Source organism: Schistocerca nitens, chromosome 10 (genome assembly GCF_023898315.1).
Source record: "Schistocerca nitens isolate TAMUIC-IGC-003100 chromosome 10, iqSchNite1.1, whole genome shotgun sequence".
In the NCBI taxonomy this organism is placed as follows: Eukaryota; Metazoa; Arthropoda; class Insecta; order Orthoptera; family Acrididae; genus Schistocerca; species Schistocerca nitens.
The window spans coordinates 98,627,147-98,654,540 of NC_064623.1; the positions used below are offsets into that span (position 1 = coordinate 98,627,147).

Here is a 27,394-nt window from a genome sequence, read left to right on the forward strand (position 1 = left end):
TGTCTGACAGATAGCACAACAAGGAGTCCAAATTTTTCAGAAATAGATGAAAATTTCGTGATGGGGACCTATATACAGTTACAATTATAAATGTGCCTTTATTTAATTTAAGCTCGCAGGCACATGCTTCTATATGTTTCTCTACACAAAACGTTTTTGTTTCTATACTTTTTGCACAATGATAACTTTTGCCATATATGGCAACTCCTCCTTTCTCCATATTTTCTCTCATTACATGTGCAGAGAGCTTATATCCACTTACATTTACCTTATCCATATCAGTAACAATGTGGTGCTCAGACAGGCATAGTATATCTATTTCATTCTCAGCTTCTAAATCTTCTAAACAAACCAGAAGCTCATCTACTTTATTCTTTAAACTCCCAATATTTTGATGAAATATACTTAATTATTTTTAATTATACTTTTATGAGAACCTTTCCTTATTCTAACATTTGCAGTACTCTCCTGTCTGAGTTTCTCATTGTGCTTAGGCCTAGTTCCTATACCAGTGGTCACACGGTGTTCAGAGAGGCAGATTATGTCGACTGGGTTGGGTGACTTTAATTCATCAATGCAATTACCTAGGACTGAGATACAACTTGGTGGAGATAAAATTTCTGGTGATTGGTGAAAATTTATAATTGATAGCTGTGATTGGTGATCCAATGTGCTAGAATTGTGCTGTTTAATTTCTTTCCTAAACTGAAGATTTGTTTCAATCCTGACCTCTCGTAGAACTTGACATCTTTCTGTCTTACCTATCCTAAAAAAGGTGCTGCTCCAACACCTGTAACCACTGGTATTTTACCATTCATGGCAGTGCCTCCCCCCCTTAAATTTCCTGCTATTACCCCAGCCAGTTTCCCCTTCCCTTTCCTGTTGAGATGTAGGCCGTGCCTGGTATAGTCCCACCTACTGAGATAATCAACAGGAACCACACCAATATGAGCCCCCGCACCCGACCCAAGCAGCCGTTCCAACTCCAAATTAACTCTCCCAACAGAAGAGTTCAAATGAGGCCGGTCATGGCGTCTCAGGACAGATACAAATTCAACATTGGTGTGTCTCGATGCCGACGCAATCTTTACCAGGTCACACTCTATACTGTACCCAGGATCTCTGTCGATGCTGTTCCCTGGCCCTCCCACAATAACCACGGTGTCTTCCCTGGTAAATCCTTTACAGAGTGAACCTAAATCCTCTGTCACCTGTTCCAGACTAGCACTTGGTTTGAAAAAATTTGTGACCTGGTATTCTGGTCCTAATTCCTCCTGCAGAAGTTGGCCCACACCTCTGGCATGAGAACTGCCTAACAACAAAACTTTCTTCCTTTTCGATGACTTTCCTACATTCTTTTTCAATTTCCTATTGAAAGTTTGTTGTGTCCTGTGTACACCTACCTCTGCTGGGTGATCTTGTGGCTGGAGAGTACAACAGTGTGAACAAGTGTTGTTCAATGATGAGTTGAAATTTAGTCTTTGATCACCTGATGGTACAGAGACGGTCTGGAGAAGGCCTTTTTAGGATGGTTCTGTGATGGGGTGGGCAGGAATCAGTATGACTGCCAAGATGGATTTGGTCTCTGTGAAGCATGGGTGACTACCAGCACACATCAGTATGAGGAGGGAATCCTTTGAAGCAGGTTGTGGCTCTCACTCCATTTGTTGGTGATAGTCTTACACTAACACATGACAATGCATTATTGGCCACCCACATGTTGCAAGAATTGTTAAAGGGTTCTTGGATGAAGTGGAGATTTGTACTACGGCTTGGCCTGCTCAGAGCCCTAATTTGAATCCTGTTGAGAGCATGTATGGGACCAGATGGTGAGAAAGAACCTTCAGCACTATTCAGAGATGCTACAGGTCCTGCAGGAGATCCTCCCTAAAAAATGGCAGACGATTCCTCAAGAGGACATTGCAGCATCAATCAGGAGCATTCCTGAAAAGTTAGATGCCAAAATTGGTGCAAGAGGAGGTGATACATGCTTTTGAAGATGTTGAGAGCTGTATGGAGTGAAGTGTGTAGTGCAGAAAAGCAAAACAGATGTGAAAAATGCTAAATGGCAATAACACACCACCTCCAATAAGGCCATGCGTTTGCAAAGCATGGCATTGTTCAAATCAACTGTCAGATTGAAGAAAGCTTTGGACATACAGGTACAAAAATGTTTAAAAAACACTAATTTCAGTGGTGGATGTAGCTTTGGATAATTTAGGTATAAAAAAAGTTTGAGACATGCTACAAGACACATCCCATTCTGCCTGTCTCTCCCCTTTTCATTCCAAGCATGCTGAAACACCCAACTACATCCAATGAACGTAACAAGCATATGATGCTGAAAGGAATAACGGTTTTGCATTGGCTGACACAGACCTCTCGACTCACTGAAACGTCAATTGCTACCTTATTTTAATGAATGTGATAGTAATTAATTAATATTGTAATATTAATTGTGTTATTTTGTTTCCTTAATTAATTGTCATTTTTCCCCTCTTCTATGCAGGTCTTGATTTGAGTAATGTGAGCGAGTACTCTGCTTACTGGGAGCAGACACGTACACTCTACGGACCGTTTGAGTGTGCGACAACCATGAAATCAGGGAATGCAGATGTGTATTTGAATGAGATCCCTGGTGGACAGTACACGAATTTGCAGTTCCAGGCCTACTCTCTTGGCCTTGGAGATTTCTTTGAAGATGTCAAGAAGGCCTACAGGGAAGCCAATATGCTTTTAGGAGATATTATTAAGGTGAGAGTAGAGAACAATCTCAGTGACTTCATTCTATTCAGTCTTAGTAGTCCCTCTTCTTCTACCTGCATATATTTAGTTGTTCACTAGATCTAAGTTTAGATTGAAGGTATATCACGATAATACGAGGGTTGGAACTTAAATAGTGGCAACTATTTATTCACAACCGATACAAGAGTTACATGCTTGCACCTGCTACTGTCCTTCAAAGTAGTCACCAGCATTGTGCAGAACTGGTTGCCAGTGATGTGGAAGGTGTAGTATACCGTTAGCAGAGCTTGTTCTGTTGATGGTGCGAATGGAGCGGTCTAAAGTTGTGTTGATTCTTGCGTACAACTGTGATGGTGTTATCCTAATGCACTACGTTCCTCCACAGCAGACCTTCAATGCACAGCATTACTGTTTGTTTTTGTAGCACCACCTGCGACCAGCTTTGTGAAAGAAGCGGCGACTCTCTCTGCACAACTCACCCATAATTTTGCATGACAATGCGTGGGCACGTACAGCGCAAGCTGTGGCGGCTCTGTTCGATCGATGGGACTGGGAAGTACTGTACGATCCACTATACTCCCCGGGCTTGAGTCCTTGTGACTTTGATTTTATTCCGAAGATGAAGGAACCACTTCCTGGCATTCGTTTCAGAACTGTTCCAGAGATTCGACAGGCAGTAGGCAGCTCCATTCGCACCATCAACAGAACAAGCTCTGCTAATGGTATACTACGCCTTACAAATAGCTGGCAACAGGTTCTACACAACGCTGGTGATTACTTTGAATGACAGTAACAGGTGCAAACATGTAACTCTTTTGTATCAGTTGTGAATAAATAGTTGCCACTATTTTAGTTCCAACCCTCGTATTAAAGTGATGTAGTGTTGTCACAAGGTCATTATGGGGAGTTACATGCTGTTTCAGCCCTTAATGTTGATATTGATCTCTTAACCTCTTAGTCTGTTGTTTTTTAGCTTACTATGGCATAGTGGCCAAGTTTCAAATTTTAAAATTAAAATAGTGAAGAGACAGTGATATCCCCAAGATGTGAACAACTTGCTTCTCAAAAGGATTGTGGTGTTTTGATATAACCCTTTAAGTAGTTGTAATCAATTTGTGTAGTCCAAAGATCAGAGGAGACCATGAGGGGAGTAAGAGGGACACCACTGAACATTTTAATTTCCACTGTCTATACTTTTACAAATAAATTCATAAAACTTTGTCAGCATGACCACGAAGGATTCAGGATCCAGACTCATAGCAGTGGAAGTTCAAAAACATAACAAAATAAATTTTTTTGCATGTGAAATTTCATCATTTTTTCTCTTACTATTGGCTGCATTTGCTGCTATTGGTACACTTTTCTTCATAAGTAAGAGAGATTCTTCGATGAATTTTACACAGCATACAAACCATACTTACAGGTGTATGAAACTCTAGAATTTTCCAAATCTATTAAAATCTGAGTTTTTTTCTAAACATGAAGTTTAAAATGTAAAAGCTCATTCATTTTTTCATGAATTAAATAAACTCTAGAGTTTCATACACCTGTAAGTATGGTTTGTAGGCTGTGCAAAATTCATTGAAGAATCTGCCTTACTTATAATAGCAACAAATGCAGCCAATAGTAAGTAAAACAGATGAAATTTCATATGCAAAAAAAATTATATTGTTACGTTTTTGAACTTCCACTGCTATGAGTGTGATTCCTGAATCCTACCTGGTCATGCTGACAAAGTTTTATGACTATATTTGTAAAAGTATAGACAGTAGAAATTACAGTGTCCTGTGGTGGCTCTCCTGCACAAAGTTGGCCTATTTGATGTTCTACTCCCCTTAAGTAGTCATTGAGTGTACATAATAGTTTACGTAACTTTCTGTGGGTCATAGAAAACTGAACTAATCAAAGCTTTGAGACTACATTAAAAAGGTCATCCAAGACTGGTGGCAGGTAAATGAAACAACGATAAACTCAAAACTTTCTAGGGCAGTTGCTGTTGTATCATTGACACTAGACAGACAAAGTAACCCATAGAGTGAGTTAACCACGGACTAAAGCTATATGAAAAAGCTCCACATTATATTGGCATGAAATTTATAAACAAAACCTGGAAGGAAAAGTGTGACCCAAATCTCAAAAACATCGAAGACCTGGAAACGTATGAAAAGTAAATCCTCCTATAGTGTAAAAGATTTCTTTTATAATAACCATGTAAAATAGTTTGTCTAAGAGACTAACACCGTATGTAGTCTCTCATAGATTTGTTTAAAATGAGAACTGTGTAAAATAGTATCTGTCTGAAGAAAGAACAACGTATGTTACACTAGCAACCTTAAATCAACATTATTAGCCTGTCCCAAATCACCTATGTCACCAACTTTGAATCTATGAGGCATGGTATGTGATAATGAAAAGTCTGAACTGATTAGATTTACAATAAATTTTTATAAATATTTGGATTTTGTAAATTCAAATGTGTGCAAATATCGGAAGGACTTGCATACAGATATTACATATACATGCTGTCCCAGGAGGAATGGTCAGTATTCAGGTATATGAAAGGCATGATCATTTGGAGCAAAAAAGTCTGATAAACATTGGCTCTAGAATGCATAACTAGAGAGCTATGAGCTCTTGTTCATCTTCACTACTGTGAAACATGTCTCAGCTAAACAAGTGCTCATAAATCTTAAGGTATGTGTTTTAAAGCCTATGTTTAATAGGCTTTTTGGCTTCGAGTGATCATTCCTGCCATGTCCTTGAATATTTATCATTTGACCTGGAACCCCCTGTATTCATTACTTTTGATCATAATTACCATGGCAGTTGAAAGATGTGGTGTCAGTAACACAGTGTACCAGGTTTACCCCATCACTTCTGGAAAAAATGGGCCACCCATTGTTGAACCATCCCCCTCTTACATTGTTGTACAGATGACACATTCCATCCCAGTCTAGTTATCCTAGTATTAAGGTGGAAACATTGAACTACATTAACTACTAAAATTTGACTTACATTGTTTCTAAAGTAAAGGAAGTCCATTCCTTGTGTCAAAGTACAAAAAACTAATTTGTTAACCAACTTGTGAAGTTATTAGAGACTTGTGCTTCCATATGAAACTAAAGAATGGGTAACATAATTTCAATTTCACAGGTTACACCGTCGTCGAAAGTGGTTGGTGACTTGGCGCAGTTCATGGTACAGAATAAACTGACTGCGAAACAGGTGGAGGAGAAGGCTGAGGAGCTGAGTTTCCCCAAATCTGTTGTGGAGTTCTTGCAGGGCTCTATTGGAGAGCCCCATGGGGGATTCCCTGAACCTTTCAGGTCAAAGGTGAACTACTCATTCCTTTTTGTACATTTGGACAGTAAAGTATTTTAGTTGTCACTCCTGCGAGTACACCATAAAAACTTCAGTGAAGTTTTATAAATATGAACTATCAAATAGATCCTTATTTAAAGATTTTAATTGCTAAAAGTATGCAGTTTTAATATTCAAGCAATGGAAAATCCAGGATGGAATAATGATAGTACTATAAAAAAAGATAGATCCCTACTCACCATGAGTGTAAACGCACACGCACGCGCGCGTGCAAAATATCTTTTGCAAAAGCAGAATATATGAAAATAAAAAATGCTCTAAATTTCATTAGTACAGGTTATGGAAAAATTAAGAGTCAGTAAGTTTAAAAATCTTGGAAGTAAAGCAGAAGGACGAGGCTAATAAACACATGCAAGGAATATGGAAATGGTCTTTCAGTTGACTAAAGATGAGTTCAGTAAGAGATCTATCACTTCTCAAGTAATGTTACGCCACTATGTCACAGTAATAAAACTGTAATGTTTCTATGCAACCAAATGCCTGCACATTCACCAAGATGGGAGAAATAGAAGACATGGAAATCATAAGAAAAATATTGGGGCAAGTAAAACACCACAGCAGTACAGGAACAGGTGTAATTGTAGAAGAAAATTGAACTACTAGATGTAATGATGAGGAAATATACAATTATGTTTTTGACCATGTGGTCCAGATGAATGAAAACCAGATATGAAAGAGAAGTTTTGAACAAGTCGACCACAAAAAATCTCCCTGGTGCAAGTGCCTCCAAGAAATCAGAAGTAATCTGAAAGTGATGAAGATTGAAAAACACAAAATTCTGAATAAAGAAAAGATTCAAAAGAAGGGTTTTTATTCTTGTCTACTGAGAAAACCAAAAAATAAATTGGGAGCAAAGTGGTCAGCAGTTTAGAAACAGTAGCATTGTGATCGAATGGAAAAATTATTGGAAAATTGGAAATTAAATCAGAAGTAATTACTTAGGTGCTCCATAGGAGGCCCAAATCGACTAGATGATGATGATGATGATTAGTTACAATTAGAACTAAACTTTCAACACCGCTACCCTCTTGTGTGTTAAGGGTTTAGTGCAGTATTTTAATTGAGCAACTGTTTCTTTGCAAAATGTTACATACAATCTGGCAACATTTCTTTTAATCATAACATGCAAACTTCTAACTTGCTCTTCACTTACAAGAAAAATACCATGAGAAAAAGAAATAAATCACGTCAAAAATGTGCAGCAGTGAACAAATTAGTAATGATGTGAACAACGAGGTGACAAAGTGGTAAAAAACAAAGCCAGAAAGTTTTGTTACATGAAAGAGAAAAGAGTCACTTACAAAAAAGGGAAACTTTGAGAGTACAGTCCACAGCTTCTTAGTGGTGCATTAGGGAAGGCATTATAAGGAAGAAGATTTGACTCAAGTTCTTATTTGTAATAACTGCACATTGTAGAAGATGGATGGCAGTTCTATCCAAGCCCAAAGCCAATTGGAGAAGTGTTAAAAGGTTTGCATGCTCTTTGAACACAGCCTAAATTGGCTGTGGGCTGGAGCAGGATTACTACCTGTTTTCCACAAATGAAGTAGTGTTCAGTTATTAAAAATGAGATCTCAGGTCCAGACTGTGGAGATAGGAGTTCAACCACTAAACTTGTCGGCCAACTTTTGAGCCATCAACTTTGAGTAGCATGCAGATATCAAGTTTTTGACAGCAGGGATCCACAAAGACAAGACAAAGCTAATAGTGGGCTCTGTGAAAGGTTTCCTATTACAGCTCTTGTAGGATGATAATGACTATTTTTTTCCCCAACAGGTTCTGAAGGGAATGCCACGAGTCGAGGGCCGTCCAGGAGCAAGCCTTCCACCGATGGATCTCGACTCTCTCAAATCAAAACTGAAGGAGAAGTTCCCAGATATCAATGACAATGATGTCATGAGCGCTGCCTTGTATCCTCAGGTCACTGAAGATTACCTCAAGTTCCGGAAACAGTTTGGTCCAGTTGACAAACTGGATACTCGAATTTTCCTCACTGGTCCAAAAGTTGGTGAAGAGTTTGAGGTAAGTGTCCAATTTTCAGAGAGCTAACTTAGTATATCTTACAAGGTTAATAGTTTCGGATTACGAAATAGCTCAAATTGTATGTATATTGTAGGAAAGTTCTTGTAGAATGTCAATATTTTTGGATTATGCTCTTGAGGATGTGAAGAAATACGTATAGCATGTATTGGCCCTGAGTCCAGATCATGAAGATTTCATCAATGAGCCTGAACCAGGCTAGAAGTTGGGAGTTTGGGGAGGCTAGGATGGTTTCCTCTAAAAGGCCCATAAACAAATTGGCATAGGTGGGTGCCATGCAGATACCCATGGCTGTGCTGCTGATTTGTTTGTAAGCCTTCCTTTCAAAGGAAAGGTAGTTGTGGGCCAAGATATATTTAATAATGTGTATAAGGAAGGAGTTAGTTGGTTTGGAGTCTGAAGGACTTTAGGAGATGTCTTTTCTCCCATCTGCTTCACCTGGTCCTCTACGTTCCTGGATGTTGACCTCCACTCTCGATTGCTTCATCCACACCTCTATCCACATTAAACCCACTAATAACCAACAGTGCTTGAATTTCTACAACTGCCATCTCTTCCACGGCAAAAAATCCCTCTTATAAAGCCTAGCCATCCATGGATGACATGTCTGCAGTAACGAGAACTACTACGCTCTGCATGCTGAAGGCCTCACAAAGGCCTTCACAGGCAGGCTTGAACTTGGCACATCTTGGCTGTAACTTTTACTGGTCTGCGTAATGAGCACCGATCCTAAGGCCTACAGAATGCTGGCTAAGTTCTGAAAATGCATCCCAGCGAGAGTATAACGAGAGTGCCTCATGCCATTCACCTCCTACCCACCACACAAATATCTTCCGTGGACCAAATTGAAACCAATAGTGGGTCAGATCCGGCCCGTGGGCTGCCGGTTGGCCACCCTCGGTATAGAGGATGATCACCGACAGTGAACCAGACATCAGATTGTTGCAGATATTGCAGCACTCGTGTGTGGCCTGAAGAAGAGTTTGCTCTGTGTGTAGACGAACTTTCCCAATTCAAAATTTGATTACATAAAGCTATTTCTCACATTTTGACAGAGTTATATTACACACTGCCGCATTACACGCTGCAGTTCGGAGCCATCTAGAGACAGAGGACTGCAAACATGTAGACACGAAGAATAAAGATGTAGAATGCTAATAACATCTGTTTTATTTTAAAAGCTGGCAGTTTTCACATAAAAAATTTGGTGGCATTACTTTCATCAAGCCCTCACATGAACAGCTCATGAGAGTTAGGATTTGTTTTGTCCTATTTAATTATTATTAAAATTATAATAAAATTAGTTGTGCACTTGTTTCTTCATTTTTAGACGAAGAGAGTGCAGAAAATTTCATACCTCTAATTTTTATGAAAGAATTCCTTACTTTAATGTAATCAAATACTGTACCCTCACGAATAGAATATACACAGCTTCATATTTTATAACTATTTTTATTCAGTTTTAGCTATTAAAGCTGGAAAGCTGAACAAGCTCAATATTATTGAAGCCCGCTATGATTTGGGCATGTAGTGATAGTTGAGGATCACTAGTCACAGTTCCTCCTGTAAAATAGCAGGTAGCTGCATATGAAGCAGTGAAAAAAGAACTTGAGTCAGTGGGGATACACTACTGGATACACAGTATGTGTATCCAGAGAACTTCCTTTGTCTGCCTGAAATTACTAATCAGCTGTAAAATAGGTGAAGTCGTTTCAGCGAAGGTCAGAGGAATCAAGACTCTTGTAGGTGTGCTGTAAATATGTGCACAGCTGTCCAGTACGATCATTGAGATGATGACGATGATGATGATGATGATGATGATGATGATACCAATACTGTGCAGTATCTGCTATGTGGTATTAGAAATTTTGGTTTGCCAGTTGTCCATGTTTCTCACAACAGGTCCATAAAAAAAAAACTGACATTATTTTTCAGTGGTTTGACTGGAACTGTTTAAGATGTGTGTAAACTATTATTTCAGTTGGCAGAGTTTTCATGCTTTGATAATGACCTCTGAATTTGTAAATCATAAATATAATGAAATTTAACTCATCTATTTTTGGCACAGGTCACGATAGAAAGAGGAAAGACATTAGGCATTAAGACTTTGGCGATGGCTGAGGACTTGACACCAGCAGGTGAAAGGGAAGTTTTCTTTGAGATGAACGGTCAGCTGCGGTCAGTATTCATAAAGGACAAAGAAGCTGTAAAGGTATGGAACAGTATTATTCTCTTGGTTCATTGTAAATTAAACATTTGTGAATTACAGAGTACATGTTCAAAATTTGGTGAAGATACACAAGAAGTTTGAGAGAATTTTGGTGGTGGTATTTTGTTACTATTAAGATAAAATTACTGAACATTAATAGTATTTTAATATTAACATGGGTTTATTAAAAGCACACAGCTCAGAATTTTGCTGTTTCCTTGGTGTGCTTGTTTTTCATAAGATATAGTGGGATTCTTCTGAAATTGCCATGATTTTTTCAGTAGAATATTTGAGCTAAAGTACCTGAACCTTTCTGAGTAATTTCTTGTAAACCTCTCCCAAATTCTTTACATTTCAGTTGATATAATAGTAATAATAGTATGAACTGTGCTATGAGTAGATAGCTGTATGTTTAATCAGTAAGGCTAGTGAGAAATTACTTCCCCCTGAAATGGTAAACTCGCCCTTCATGAAATCTTCTTCTCAGCAGAACTGCTCTGCAAGAGAGGATTGCATAATTTACTTTTCTATATGAAGATTGTATCTGCACACATTTGGGACATGTCCGAAAGAACACATATCATCAGTGACCATTCAGTTCTCTTAGAATGAAATGATGATTAAATCAAGACTCTAAGCTGTTGACAGACGATGATATATATCAGTGGGAACAGTTGAAAATGTGTGCCCGGACCGGGACTCAAAACACGGGATCTCCTGCTTACATGGCAGATACTATATCCATCTGAGCCACCGAGGGCACAGAGGATAGTGCGACTGCAGGGATTTATCCCTTGCACGCTCCCCATGAGACCCGCATTCCCAACTTAATGTCCACACACTACATTCGTAGTGCCCCTGCCCATTACACGAATGTAGTGTGTGGAGATTAACTAGGGAATGTGAGTCTCACGGGAAGTGTGCAAGGGATAAATCCCAGCAGTCACACTATCCTCTGTGCCCTCGGTGGCTCAGATGGATATAGCATCTGCCATGTAAGCAGGAGATCCCAGGTTCGAGTCCCGGTCGGACACATTTTCAATTGTCCCCGTTGATGTACATCAACGTCTGTCAACAGCTTAGGGTCTTGATTTAATTATCATTTCAATTTACTTTTAAGTGTACTTTCTTCGTGTTTGGAATGTTTTTGCCTTCTAGGTTGTTGTAGGTTTTCATTTTCACAAAATAAAGAATTTGGTACATAATCTTGTGTGAAATTTTTTCTGCAAGTGCCAAACTGTTGAAAATGAAACGGAGGCTTCCATTGGAATATTCCTCGTGTGGGGAAAAAACAGGCAGAGAACCTCTTAAAAACACGACAAATTATGGCCTCATTGACATCAAAATGAAATGTGATGAACACAATTGTTGTTTCACAGAGATGATGCCGTTTTCTCATTATACAGGGTGAGTCAAAAAGGATTTTAAAACTTTGGAATAATACAGAAATTTCCGGTGATAATTTACAGTATTGGTAGATGTCGTTTTGTAGCAAACAATGTCAAGTTTCACATAAGTGTCAAGTGTCATTTTGGTTCAGTGTGACTACCATTTGTGATGTGGCAAAGATTTCACCGGTAATAAATTATTCCCACACTATTTGCAGCAAATTGGGCGTAACTTGTGCAATGGCACAGTAGATTTAAATTTTCAGTTTGGCATCGTTGTTTGTTAGTGGAGGATCACACACAAGGTCTGTGATGAAAGCCCAGAGGAAGAAATCCAATGGTGTCTAGTCTGGGGAGCGTGGTGGCCATGCGGTTGGCCCTTTACGGCCAATTCACCAACCTGGGAAGTGATTATCAAGGAAACCTCCAACTTCCATGATGAAATGAGGTGGTGCACAGTCTTCTAGTTGTAAGCCTTCCCATCTTGGTCATCATTATCGATTTGTGGAATTGAAAAGTTTTCAAGCATATCCAGATACACAGCACCAGTGACAGTTTTCTCCATGAAGAAGAAAGTGCCATGCTCTTTCAGTTCGCTAACTGCACAAAACACATTAACTTTGGGATTGTCACAAACATGTTCCAGGGTTGCATGTGGATTTTCGTTGCCCTATGTTCTGTAGTTGTGTGTGCTCACCTTCCACTGAAATGAAATGTTGATTCATTGGTGAAGATTATTGTGTTCAGGAGAGTGTCATTGTCCTCTATCCAACGCAACATTTCTGCTCGGAATTCCCCACGAGTAACCTTACCTGCATGACTTAGGTGCTACACCACTGTGAATCTCTGTGGTTTCGAGTATACACGTCTATGCAGTACTCGCCAAACAGTCTTGTATGGAGTGCCAGTCTCTCAAGACGCATGTTGCGCTGGTTTGACTGTGGGCAAAGCTCTCCCTAACCTGTTCGACATAATCAACACTATGAGCCAACCTGGTGGTTCATCATGTTACAGTGAACAACCTCTCTTAACAAAGTTCTTATGCCAAGAGTAAGTTGTAGGCCTCCTTGAGGGTTCTTGACCGTATTTGGTATGAAATTTATGCCTAACAGTTGTTGCAGAGTTGGTTTTATGAAACCAGCACATTCCGCACCAGTGAACGTAGCCATTTTAACTGTTCACTGTGCTGGCTCTCCTGGTGGCAGTATGGGATATTGATGCACTGTATGAATCAAACGTGAGGTTGTTTGTTGTAAAATGCCATGCCTACCGATTCTGTAAGTTCTCAAGAAATTTCTATGTCGTCCTAAAGTTGTAACATCCTTTTTGACTCACCCTTTATATTTTATACTCCAAAATAAAGCTATAAAAAAGGATTCCACTGCTGGTTTACTGCCCACATTTATTTTTAGTGTTGTTGCTTTACTCAGTGAAGGCATATTCAATCTGTTCCTGTATCTCACTCTGTAATATTACTGACCTTAAAGGACTTGTAAAGATGTCTTGCTTCTAGTTCAGTTGATGCAAAATTGGTGTTTTAACAACTTTAAATAACCAAGACAACAATGTCTGCATTTAGATTTCAATCACTGTCTATTTTCATAAAACACTTCCTTGGTAATAAACCACTGTTAACAATATCTACCAATTTTACAAAATGTCGGCAGTGTCCAAAGACTTCATGGAGTCCAATTTGAGTACACAAAAAGCCCACAAAGAATGTTCTAAAAGCAAAAATGTTATATTTGAGACAAAAATATTTTGTTAACTGACATGTTTTTTCTTCTAGTATAAGGTGGTCTCTGACATTTAATATAGAAAAATTAGAGCTACAGAATGATGATGCTAGAATTTTAAAAGGTTTCCAGTATAAATTTGAGTGATTACACAACAACATTTTTCAGTAGTAATATTTTCTGAATTAAAAAATTTAAAAAGGGAGATGGTTTTCTGTATGTAGAAAAGAAGTAAGGTTTCAGATGAAGTATATCAACCCTAAACAATCAGATGTTAGTGAGGTTAGATATTGAAGTGCATGTTGATTCTCTAGTCTTAAGTGTCTAATGTTTTGTTAAATAAATGTTTCCACACAAAATAATTACACTGTTGTCATCAGTCAAATGCGAATTATACTCTGAACAACTCAATTTTCAAAAATTGACCTTGTAAAAGATTTTGCTGTTTCATGAATGTATGGTTTATGTATTAGGTACAAGAAAACAAAGATGAAAAAGTAGTACTTGTGTTAGAAACAATTTCAAAGGAAGTGTAGCTATTCAATGTCACTGTGTTTCTAAATGGTTAAAAACTAAGAAATTAAAGGAGGCTAACAAAACATGCATTATCTATGTATCTTCTTCTGCCTATACATAAACAGTCTGAAAAGCTTCTAAGACTGTTGCAGGGCAGGTTGTGCTGAGAAATAAGTGTTCAGAAAATAATTTGATTCGGAGTTAGCCAATTGGTCTGTTGCATGCGCAAAGCCAAGTGGCCTACCAGATACAATTGATGTTAGTTGCTCTCATAGCATAAATAATAGCACACGAGACAGCTCAGCCTTTGCCTTGGGTTTGATCCTTACTACTGTTCAGTGCCAAATCACACTCTTGTTTGGTTTTAGGAAATCAATTGGAACACTTATTTCTTAGCACAACCTACCCTGCAACACCTTTACAAGCTTTTCCGACTGTTTCTGACCCCTCTGTATAAAGTCCCTCAGTGCAATTTCTGTTTGTATGTTTGTGCTAATCGCAGGAACTACTATACATATTTTGATACAGTTGTCACTAATAGACTGATTCATGAGGAAGGTTTCTGTATATAATTTATAAATATTTCGTGTGAAATTGGCTGAACTGTGATAAACTGGAGTCCCCCACCACTGTGAAATAGATGACATTGCAACATAGCATTGAATACCGTACCACCTCGGAATAGCGTGAGGCCTCCCTAAATGCAGTGTCAGGCAAGTGTGAAGTATCACCATGGGAGGCTGGTGTGAACTACCGACAATTTGCTAATTGACCTGCGATGCAGGATGTATCGGATAATAATCGGGTGGACTGCACAGTTCTGGTGCTGCATTTAGGCTGACAGTGTGATGTTGTGGCTAGCAGTCCCCATCATTGCCATGAGGTGTCACTTCAAATGCTGATTAAATATGGAGCACGTAGCATTTGTGCCTGCTGAGGAGATTCCTGTGTGCACTGCTTAAATCGTGTTAGCTGTATGACAGTGATGACATTCAATTACCTGATGTTGTTCTGTGAATTTTAATTCTAACTCTGCAAAGTGTCCTGTAAACAAAATTGTCACTATGCTAGACGAGTAATCTGTCATAGATGCTTAGTGCTCTTCGCATGAAGCTAGGGTGGGTCACTAACATTAACATAAAATTCTCATATTGTTTTCTTACAAGCAAGATGTAACTGGTGATTTGTTTCTAGTGCTTGTAGGGAGACTTTGAACCTACCAGCTACTTATGTCCTTCTGGAGTAGCACACAACGTATGTAAAATAAATTCAGTTGTTAATATCGTTTGTACACTATGGTTGCCTATAAATTTATCTTGTAGAGCTGGTCTTGCTAGTTAGTCACAGATAATGATCTTATTTGCTGTGCTCTGATCCTCTTATCTGAAGATTTCCTGAATCAGATGGAAAAAGCGTTCATTTCTCCTTTATAGCTACATAAATCGTTCATAACCAGAATTCCTCTATTTAAACCATTTTTTGTAAAAACAATGCACATTACAATAAGCACTAGGCTCCTTCTCTCTGTTCCGTACACAAGAGTGAATCAATTTGGTTTCTTTTTATGTCACGTTTATTGCTGATACAGCATCTTCGGTTATTCCTTGGCAGACCACCATAACACCTTCCATCGTGGGCTGCACGGAATAACATGTCCACCACAGCAGGTGGAGATGCCCATTCACCACATGTGCCCACGGGAGGTGCAACTCCTGCATCTATTCTCACCTCTGCATAGACAGAGGCGTAGTGGCAATGTTTTGCTTCACTCTAGGGCACTTCAGTTAAAAACAAGACTCTTTCTCTCCCTATTCACATGAATATCTTCATTTCTCAAGAAACCTAACAGTGTACCTTGGCGTTTCCTGATGAAATGTCATGTTACATTACTGTGGTTTCTCTTGACAAATTGTGTTTCATAACTTTGTCTGTAATTGTGTATGATGAAATCGTACACAATACAAAGCTGTTGAAGTAATAAGCTACTGAAAATGGATCAGTCAAATGAACACCAATCATACAGTTACACAAACAAATCTGTAATGCTTATCGATTTTTAACAAGAAAACTGTGCTATGTTGCTGCTGCTGCTGCTGCTGCTGCTGTCATTAATCAGTGAATATGTTCATCATTGTATTGCTCCCACTGGCCTTCAGCCTCTAAAAGTTCATTTGTGAATGCTTCATCTCCGTAACTCTGTGGTCGTCATGTCTGGCTGCTGTGCAAAAGATCCGGATTCAGTTTTCGGCACTGCCAGGGATTTTTGGTGGGAAGAGTGGAACAGCGTGCACTTGAGCCCAGCGATGCCAACTGAGGAGCTACTAGAGTGAAAAGTGCTGGCTCCAAGGCTTAGAAAGCCGACAATAGCCAGGAGAGCAGTACTCTGTCCACAGACTTCTCTGTACTGTATCCAAATGACCCCGTTGGCAGAGGATGACACGGTGGTTGTTCGTCCTGGCTGGCCCCTCTGAACCAGAGCGTGGAGCTTTGCTCACTTGCATTTTCATTAAGTGGCCCTAAGATTGTACCGAACCTATGTTTTTACACTGGCTGCTTTCATCTCTCTCTCTCTCTCTCTCTCTCCCTCTCCCCCTCTCTCCCCCTCTCCCCCTCTCTCTCCCTCTCTCCCTCTCCCCCTCTCTCTCCCTCTCCCCCTCTCTCTCCCTCTCCCCCTCTCTCCCCCTCCCTCTCTCTCCTATTCACCTTTTTAACTTGCACAACAAGCAGTAGGCAAGACAAGCAAGCAGCACTTGGCTTTATAAATAAATTAATCCTTCTTGTTGTATTTACCTCTTGCTTGCATAGGGTTTCCACTAAATAATGAAATACCAAAGTAACTACATAAATGTTCCCAAACATGTTTCTGAAATGTTGGCATTTTAGGACACCTACACCACCTGAAAATAAAGAGCATTGTGCCAGTTTTTATGGAAACATTAGAAACATTTTCATTCACAATATAGAATTTGCACAAAAATGTTTTTCCATTAAAATGATTTTCAACTTACATGTGTTCTCTATGAACAGGAGCTGCACATCCATCCAAAGGCAGACAAGTCTGTGAAGGGACAGGTGGGAGCGCCCATGCCGGGCAGCGTCATAGACATTAGGGTGAAGGTCGGCGACCGTGTGGAGAAAGGTGCGGCGCTAGTGGTTCTGTCAGCCATGAAGATGGAGATGGTGGTCCAGGCACCCATATCAGGTGTCGTCAAGAAGCTGGACATCGAACCTAACATGAAGCTCGAGGGAGATGACCTCCTTATGACGATAGAGTAAGCTCGCTGCCATTGTGTGCCAAGTGGACAGACCCACTACAGGTGAGAGGGACGTTCAGCCTCTGTTAATCAGAACATTTGAAAAACTGGCTGTTCGTAATTACAGTAGAGTATCATCAGGAATTGGAAACAATTGGTAATGTGGCATGTTTGCAGTTTATGCATTCATAGGAATGTGAAAGAAACACACGCTGAATTATTGATAAATGTGTACATACTTATTTTGTGTCGCACATCTTACAAATAACATGGAAACACAAGAGAACTGATTGCATATGTGAAAAGTTCTTAATTACCTATGAATTGGGCATATGAGCTTAGAAAAAGAAGTCATACTTGGTTTACCTTCAGAGAAGATTATAGAATCAGCCCTAGTCCATTTGGGTACAAATTGGCTGTGTGGCGCATCCATAGTTGCTGTGATAAACTCATCTGAAGGAAGGAACTCATTCCAGGCTTTTTCTATTGTAATCTCCTTGGCAGTATCTCCCACCCTCCTGTTATAATGTTTGAAGCTTTCAGTGATTCCCTGGGCCTTAGCGTGGAGGTTTGAAGTAATGGGGGAGGCATAAAAAAGTTAAGGTTCCCATTTTGTCTTTCAAATTAAAGGTTCAAAGGCTTACTCATTGCCGTTAACAACAAAAATCATTTCCAGAATTCCCAGATGCAAACAGATGGTTTTTGACATTGGGTCTCATCCAGTAAAAATGTTAGTCTCCATCCATGAATTCTTTTCGGTTTTGCCAGTGACTGTCAGTTATTTTAATCCCTTACAACATTGCATACTTGTAGATTTTGCTACGATTGGTAAAGGTACTGTGCGTACCAGTGCCAGTGGAACGTCTATATGATGTTCGCAAATTTTGCTGACTGGAGTATTTTGACTGACCAATGTTTTGATTGATTGCTGTTTGGATAAATGATTACTGTATCTACAGTGGCGCTCTTGCAGAGGAAAGCTGTATGCCTGTACAGTAAATTATTTGCATTGTCACAAAGTATAAGTTTGTTTCCCACTTTTTTGAACATCACTGTTACTTTTGAGCAGAGGATGTGCACTTTTTCTTGGCTAATCATCTCCCGAGTTATCAGTCCACAGTTGTATGCTTCATTCACTAGTGTATGTGTCCAGTCACAGCTGATTCGGGATGGGCTAAACTGATTACCACGTATGAATCACTTGATAAATAGGAGGAGGAAATGTGATAGCTTGGAGGTCAGTGTCCAGGAGGGTGGCATACATCAGTCTGAGTAGGACCAGGGGAAGGAAATGGAAATAATAAATCGTAACCTGTGGAGGAAGAAGCGTAGGGTGCCTTGGCCCTGGGTCCAAATATCTTACGATCCTGCTTCTCCGATTATGGGGTTTCAGATGATTTTGAAATACGTGAATACAGTTGCGGGAACTGAGTGACATTGTGGTATTTTCATGACATGTTAGAATTAGATATTGACCATTGTTACATCACAGAACAACACATTAGGGCTTGTTCTTATGGCTCTTAAGTCTCGTGGATGTTAATCTTCACTATTTTTATCCAGCTAATTAAGGTTTTTTCAAAAGTAAATGGTGATATATATATATATTGATGGTCAGCTTTTAGTTAGCGACTTTGACAATTATATCACACAAGTCAGCAACTCACGAAGTATGTGAATGGCCTATCAAAATTTCATAAGTGTCAACACAGACAACTAACATAATAACTGTGCCCATTAAATGCTACGTGAGACCTGAATAAATAAATGGATACATTAAACAATAGAAATTCCAGGTTGGAATATCAACAATAAAGATGACACCTTAAGTTGTAGACAGGCACAACAAAAGGGCTGTTAAACATTGAGCTTTTGGCAAAAGCCTCCTTCTGAAAGCAAGGCGGCTTTGACAAAAAGCTCAATGTGTAACACTTCTTTTGTTTTGCCCAACTGCAGCTCAGTGTGTCGTATCAGCGGTAGTAATGCTCTATCTTTTCTTGATGTTGCTGAATGAATACATTCATCCACTTAGAGTTGGTACTGATTAAAGTATTAAAGTTTGCTTCTAACTGACCAACACAAATGTTTACGTTTTGATTACTGGCTGATGACTGCGGCTTATTGTGCAAATGTAATACAGAAATCACAAAATGGTAAATATTAGGCTATTACATTTTATATATTGAAGTAAAAAGTGGGGGGGGGGGGGGGAGGTGCGAAATTAGATTAAGCTGTATTATCAAAAGAAGTAGGTACTATTTTATAAGTTTTAATATGCTCTGCAATTTCTGAAACTTGCCAGGACTTTTGTGGAAAGTTAAATTTTCTGATTTGAGTATTATATGAAGTAACATTCTTTGCAGGAAAGTTGGAGATTTTTGTAGTTGGACAAACTGGACTGCAATACTGAACAGTGAAATCTTGATAAGCGTCCCCCCCCCCCCCCCCCCCCAAGATTTGAACGTTCCTAAATAAGATAATTTTGAACACACACTTTCTTTGTTGCAAAGTGGAAAAAAAGGGATTTCAATTAATATATACCAGTCCTAGAACAGTTAATTACTGTCAGGATCGAATTTAGAAGACTATATGGTTTTTGTGGATCGTATATTTAGAATTTTTCATGAAAAAAAATATATCTATGAATACTAAATTACACTGTTATCATCAGTTGTCTGAAAATTATACATTGAATAATAAAGTTTAGTTTACAGCAATTATACGTTTATAACAATATCAAGTACTTGTGGTGTATGCACTATGTTTAGAATAGAAAATTATTTAAAAGTGGGGTTGTAGTAAATTGTTCTCTTCCATCTTGGTGTACATTTCTTTTCTGTGTCCTGTAGATATTCTACACGTATTCTGAAACTCGGGATTTATGAATAATATACTACCTAATTTGAGGTATCTGGACACCTGTTAGTAGACACTAATATGGAATTTGTTCATCCTTCACCTTTGTGACTGCTTGAACTCTTCTGAAGACAGTGAGGTGTCTGAATGTCTGTCGATGAATGGCAGCCCTTTCTTCCCCGAGAGCTGAAACCGGAGAAGGTAGTGTGGTTGGACACTGGAGTCTGGAGTCGAGTAATCGTTCCAAGTCGTGCCAAAGGTGTGACACTGAGTTCGCGTCAGGATTCTGGGCCGGCCAATCCATTTCAGGAATGTTATTGTTGACAAATCAAAGCCTCACATATACTGTTTTATCATAGTAAGCGTTTTCATGCTAATACAATCGAGCATCATTTCTGAACTGTTCCACTACTGTACATAGTGTGTAATGTTGTAATAATGAGTTCATTTCTTTGTGCTTTTAGCAGTAAGTGGATCACACCCTAATCGTGAAAAACACCATGATACTGTAACACCTCCTCCTCTATACTTCATTGTTGATACTACATATGATTATCCATGCATTCACCACTCTCATACCTATCCATCAGATTGGAAATGAGTGATTTGGAGTGATGAAAAATGCTATACCGTACGACAGTCATCCACTGTCCAGCGCTTGTCACTCCTTACATTGTGTCAAGTGTCACTTAGCACCGACTGCAGAAATATGTGGCCCGTGAAGAGCTGCTCAACCATTGTACCCCATTATTTTTAACTCCGTGTGCAGTCATTGTGTTAGCTGTACTGCTATAACACTTCGGAACTCTCACGTGATTCCTTTCAACGATATCGTGTTAATTTTTGCAATGTTAGACAGTCCCAGTCTGTAAGTATGTGAGGGCTCCCTGATCTCGATTTAACTGTGCTCATTCCTTCACGTCGATACTTCACTATCGCATCAGTGGCAGCTGACTTGGGCAGCTTTAGAAGGGTTGAAATACCCCTGATGGATTTATTACACAGCTGACATCCAATGACGAGTCCAGATTCAAACTCACCGAGCTCTCCTGGCTGACCCATTCAGCTGTCACTGCTTCTCTACTGATAACACAATACTCCCCACCTCCTTTTATGCTGGCAGCTCCACCACGTACGACATTTAGAGGTCAATTCTCCATCGAGCAAGGGTGTCCAGATACTTTTCGTCAGATAGAGTATACTTTAAAAAACTGTAATTTGTAAAAGCAGAGATAGTAAAGATTTTCACAATTTCCAACCCATGATCACTTGTCAAGTTATTTTCTAGTTAAATTATTCAGATTCTAATGTATACTAATTGTGTGTTTCAGGGCTTACTGACAAACATCTTAAGCTAAGACTTGCAACAGGAAACATCTGTCTGAAGACTAGAATTGCTGTCGTAGTGGTGGTGTGTCAAAAAACTTACCGTATCACAGAATGATTCCCATTTGTGGTATCTGCAGCCAGACAACTCCTTGTAGAAACTTACTCGGACCTTAGGGCTGTTTCATTTTTGAATCCGCCGAGGTACCTCGTTAAGCAGTTTGGTCTGCAGGTCGTGTAAATGTATATAACAATTCTTACGGCTATATTTGCGATGCTTCCATTGAAAGTCTTTCAAAGTTCTCTCTGTTGGTGAAAATAGCATATAGAGTTATAAGATGTTGAAATGGTTGATGTGGTTCATAGGGCTCTAGTAAAATTTTAAGACTGTTAGGTGTTTATAGGCGAGAGTTTGTAGCTGGTTACCATAAGCGCAAATAAATGGTGTGTATACTTGAGATAAAATGTGCTGGTAACTCTTACTGTCAAGTGTTAAAGTGAGTGAAACTGTAACTGGAAGAATATGCTGCTTGACTGCGTGTGTGTGATAATTTTGTGGGCCTAGCATTTTTTTTTTTTTTTTATGCTGCCGTGTAACTGAATAGGGACTATTTATTGTTGTGAAAAATGGGTGTAATTTTCATGTATGTTTGTTTGGTCCTTTTTGATAAATATTTTTACATATATAAGAAAAGATATATAGTATAGTATTTTCCCCCTTAAAATCTGGATTTTCATATTACAGGCTAGTGTCTGGGAAGTACAATTGTTACTGTTGTGAGTCTTACATTTTGTACTGTACTAAGCCCTTACTTCAGAAAAATATTGGGAAGTCAGAATGTCAGTGGCTGTCTTATTTTAAGTTCGTTTGTAAAGGAAAGGGACTGTCATACTATGATACTGCTGCCGTTTTTGTGTTCTCTAAAGTAATCGGTAACAATTTTTGGAAAATCTCGAGCACTCACACCGCTCCCCATATTTGTTTGTGTGTGTGTGTGTGTGTGTGTGTGTGTGTGTGTGTGTATGTGTGTGTGTGTGTGTGGAAAAAAAGAGAAAAAACTCCACTTCATGGTACAAACTGGAAGTAACAGGAAAAACGAATAATCATCAGAAAGATGAGCTGTAAGAAATGAACCTTTTACAGTTACAGAATGCCAAACAGCAAGTCAACAGTTTCAGAAACCAGGGCTATAATTTTAGAGAGATGCTTCGTGTCAAATTGTAACACATCTCTGTAAACAAAAAAAAATGGTTCTAATGTACCATTGGTTAATTTTGGGTTGAATGTAACTGAAGCTGTGATACATAAGTAAAAATGAATAACATTCACAAGGCTGATGAACAGATAAGTCTGTTGAAATAAATGTTGGATGATGTTACAATCTTTATCTCATTGTTATGAATTCTGAATTTTACATTTGAAATGTTACTTCATTCTTAAATTATTTTTCACTGTATATACTTCATTCATTTATTGTAACCTTCACTTTTTGAACACCTGCACTTATAAATTGTCCATTCAGAGTTAATTATGGAACTGTATAGTGTTCTGTTTAAAATTTGAAAAATAAAAATAAATCTTTGTATTAAGTGTTTTTCTTCTTTTTATCATCAGCATGTTTTAAATTTGTTGCTTATGTTTTATATATTCTGCTTACCTGTCGTTTGTTGTTGTACTTAGGTTTGAAGCATTGTGAAGTCTCCTATCTAGTCAAATTGAAATGATGTCCTCAAAACTGATGTGACATAGGGTAGATCCAGGTACATGTAGATGTTGTAGACTGGACATGAAATAAGTTTTATAGGTGGCTCCTCCCAGTATATTTGCACTATACCCTATTTGGTGGTTCTCGTTTCACACTTCAGTCCATACAGGTAAATGAAAGTACATTATCTCCCTTTTTAGCATGTGAGTAAGGAGAATCACCTGACTGTTAAGCAGCCTCATAGGTTTAGTTAAAGTTCACAGTGTCGGAATATATATAATGACAGAAACATGACTATAACAGTGCACACAAAACAGCTCAAAATATTATCACCATAATTTACAATACTGACACGTAATTGACATTTGCAGATCTTCAGTTCTTTTAAATTGAGTATTTACTGCTTTGACAGAGATTTTAAGACATCAAGGTATTTCATATTCCTTACACACACACACACACACACACACACACACACCACACCCACACACACACACACACACACACACACACACACACACACACACACACATATTGCGCTTATGACATTGAGGTGCAGAATTTCACCTGAACCGACACATTGTGAGCATCAGTCTAACCAGATTCAGACTTTCACATGAATTAATATGCTGGTCACAAATTTTTAATATGGACTGACATATTTGTTACCTGTGTATCAGTCTAATGTGATCCGACATGTAGACGTTTGCAGTGTGCTTGTCGGATACAGATTTTTTTTCCTTAGTGGCTGAGGTGTTACCTGAATGCTTGCAAGCCACCAGCTGACTACTTTGTGTTAGGGTTGACAATTTAAAGACAAGTATAAGAACATGTTGTGAATTCTGAAACTACATAATGTTTTGAAATTCGGCAAGGTTAGACTATACTGTTTTGCCTGGATTCCATGACCATACTATTGTTTGGTTTCTGTAAAATGTTTCAGGTTAGTAATTCACAACAGCTCATGAAACATTATTATTACCCGGTTTTTGGAATCCCATAGTTATGAGTATGATATCCATCTTGAAATAAATACTTAGAGTCTAAAGTACTCTACTCAAAATCTTAGTTACTGACTGGATTAATTAATGAGAGGTGTTGTCTGATTCAGAAAAATTACAGCAATAAAATTGTGTTGTCAAATTTCAGAATCTAGCAATCGTTAAGGCAACATAGGCGACTGAAATTTGGAGGGCTGTAACTTTTAATGTGAATTATTTCACAAGTTAGTTAATTTCAGATAATTCCAAATATGTTCTTGGAAAGTTGGGAGTGCTGGCTTCCAAATGAGTGGTAACATTAACTACTCTGCTGATTACTCACTCAGTGTTTTTCCATTATATGACATTGTCATAAATAAAATTACCTATACTTTTTAATTACTCTGCCTTTAAATAAACAAAGTGCGTCATTGTAATCAAGGAGATAAATATAAACAGAGCTGTATGTTTAAATGAGTTGTTTGTAAAAACAAAAATTTCACATATTCCTGTTCATGTGGTATATGAGATGTGCACCTGTATTAGATACAGAATGAAGAAAGTGAAAAACTTTTGTCATTCACCTTGTTACGTCTCACAGCTTTGAAGCTACTGCAGGACACACTTCACTGTTTTCATTGTTATTAACCACAGCACATTTAGAACTTAAGCTGTTTTGTTAATTTTTACTTAGCTTGCTGCAAAGCTCCAGAAAACAAGAATCACTTCATTTCTTTCTAAACGACGACGACGACGACGATGATGATGTCAAGGAGAGAATAAGAGAGATAGTGGGGGACAGAAAAGCAGCAAGGAAGTATCAGAGTACTAAATGTTCACTTACGGAAATGGAATGTTTTACAGATGAACACCACCTCTGAGCACTGTCAGACTTGTCACACAACATGTTACGAATGCTTCGAGGAACACCACATGTTGTGACAAACACATGTGCAGCGGTGCAAGGCCAGAAATAAAGGATGAAGTAATTATTGAATATGAAACCAGGTGAGAGATTCGGGACATTTTTATTATGAACGAACTGTTGCTGTATCCATAATTTGTGTATAAGTTTTATTTCGAAGTGCCTAAAAAATTCAACTGCGAATTAAATGTCAAACTAATTACAGAAAGGTAAGAAACCATATATTAATGATTCTGTAAACGCAGACCTACTAAAATCCATAAACAGATTTCAGTTGCCATCATTTTGTGAGAAATTAATAATTTATTCAATACGGTGGTGGCCATTAAAAAGATTAAAGTTTAAATGGACCATCTTCTCGATCTGAAGACACACACAATACAGAAATGCCCATTGTTCCCCAGTTGCTTGACCACCCAGCAAGTCGACATGAGAACTTTTTTCAGTCATAGGCACACTAGTTTGAGATGTTGGCCAGCTAACAAAACCCTGGACCACCACTAATCCAGCCAATTCTGCAACATCATTTTGGAAGGATGACCAGTTGCTGTATTGCCCATGACCACGTCCTGGCCGTAGGCACACTCCACCATGCTGCAGTAAAGTTTAAGTGTTCGTTACTCAGTGCAAAGTTTCGCTTAGGTTCAACCGCAGATTTGATTCTTTGGCGATCGTGAGTACTTCGCAATACAACAGGAGAATGGCAGCAATAGCTGTATGGTGAGGTTCACCAAAGTCAGCCGACTCCCCAGTTTGGTGCCTAAACCTAGTTCTTAATGTTTCATAATTTCTCTCAGAAGTGTTCTCAGTTAAGCCTGTGTAGGTACTGGTCAATTCTCTTCCTGTATATCATTTTGTCAATGTTTTTATGTCAGGGGAGGCTGCTCTTGGTTAAGAGTGCCTTGTTCTGCATCCTATTTCACAACATATAATCTTTTTTAATCTCCTAAATCTTTTATTTATTAGTTTTGTAATTTCTACTGCCATTCCCCACTATCCATTCAAATATCAGGGGTTCCCTGCAAGTAGAGTCATTAGTCCATGCCTTCCCACAATCTGGGTTGAGCATTAATGAGATCCCGATGGCCCATCGATATTTATCTCGTCCATTACCAGGGGGCAAGCTCTTGTCATTTATGCCACCAAGAATACGAATACTGTGCCACACAGTTCAGGTGAGGTACTGCAATTACAGTATTCAAAGCCTTTGAGATATGTTGATCAAAATTTCATGCTTTTTGAGCCCGTTTCCAGTAAAAAAAAAAAGGGGGGGGGGGGGAGTCAGTCCTACAGATGGCGTGAGTACTTTTACTTGATTGTTATTGGGTGTGCCTAATGTCACTGGAACTTATGAGGTGGAATTTCATGCGAGCATGCCCAGAGTATGTGCACATGCAGCTTATTGTCATCTTACTAACCTTGAGACATATCAAATCTTTGGTGTGAGGGACACGGAGGTATCATACCAATATATTGCACAGACAATTGGCTCTAGTGCAGTGACTGAACAATGAGTGGTGATCAGATAGACTTTGTGTGACACTGTTGCAAGGAAAGTAGGCACGGATCCTTTCAGAAGTACTGCACCACAAGAAGATTGTAGGATTGTTTGACTGGATCTGGTGAATAGACACATTACAACAGCTGAAATCCCGACAGGTTACAGGCAGTGTGTATGCCCAGTACTGTCAGGGACAGACTACTGGAAGCTGGGTTGACATCAAGAGTTGTTTGCTGTTGATACTATGCCATAGAAAATTGAGACTTGCACAGTACAGAACCAGAGTCAGCTGCAAAGTCGATTGGTATTAAGTGACTAATCTCACTTCTGTTACTGGTGATCAGACTGATGTCACTCTGTCCATAGACGACCTTGTGAAAGGTCACAGGAAGTGGCGATTCTTGAGACCTGTACCTCCTAGAGTACTATAAATGTGGCGTGGGGCGCTACTGCATGCAGCAACAGGACTGATTTCATAATTTTGGAAGGGCAGCTGAATGCTCGCTAGTGTGGGACGAGAATGATAAAACGTTGTTATTGTCATGCAGATCCTTAACTGGACTCTCTGGTCCTCTTGTTTGTCACTTGTAGAGCATGTCTGGGATGTGATGGGAAGATATATACAAGCTGTGATTAAAAAAGTAATGGAAATTTTTGTTTTTCTTAAAGAATCTTTATTCATCAACAACATAAACTTTGTTCTCTTTGAATCCTTTCACGTTTGTTTGTGCCAAAAAAGTTTCAGACACACTGGCTACAACTGTGTACGTTAATTTTTATAGTGTATCAGCTGCAACAGAAATATTTATTTTCGATGGAAACCTCATTTAC

The 27,394-nt window shown here is 38.8% G+C and overlaps 1 protein-coding gene across 6 annotated transcripts in view; it reads left to right on the forward strand.

Moving 5' to 3' along the window:
• LOC126210526 (pyruvate carboxylase, mitochondrial) overlaps positions 1-22,493 on the forward strand; it is a 408,145-nt gene extending 385,652 nt beyond the window's left edge. For all 6 annotated transcript variants that reach the window (XM_049939771.1, XM_049939775.1, XM_049939774.1 and 3 more), the window contains 6 exons: positions 2,510-2,754; positions 5,899-6,078; positions 7,903-8,148; positions 10,235-10,378; positions 17,043-17,332; positions 21,457-22,493. In XM_049939771.1, coding sequence (XP_049795728.1) covers positions 2,510-2,754; positions 5,899-6,078; positions 7,903-8,148; positions 10,235-10,378; positions 17,043-17,291 — 1,064 coding nt within the window. In that variant the 3' untranslated portion in view covers positions 17,292-17,332; positions 21,457-22,493. The remainder of the gene's footprint in view (positions 1-2,509; positions 2,755-5,898; positions 6,079-7,902; positions 8,149-10,234; positions 10,379-17,042; positions 17,333-21,456) is intronic.
• The last annotated feature ends 4,901 nt before the right edge of the window (positions 22,494-27,394 follow it).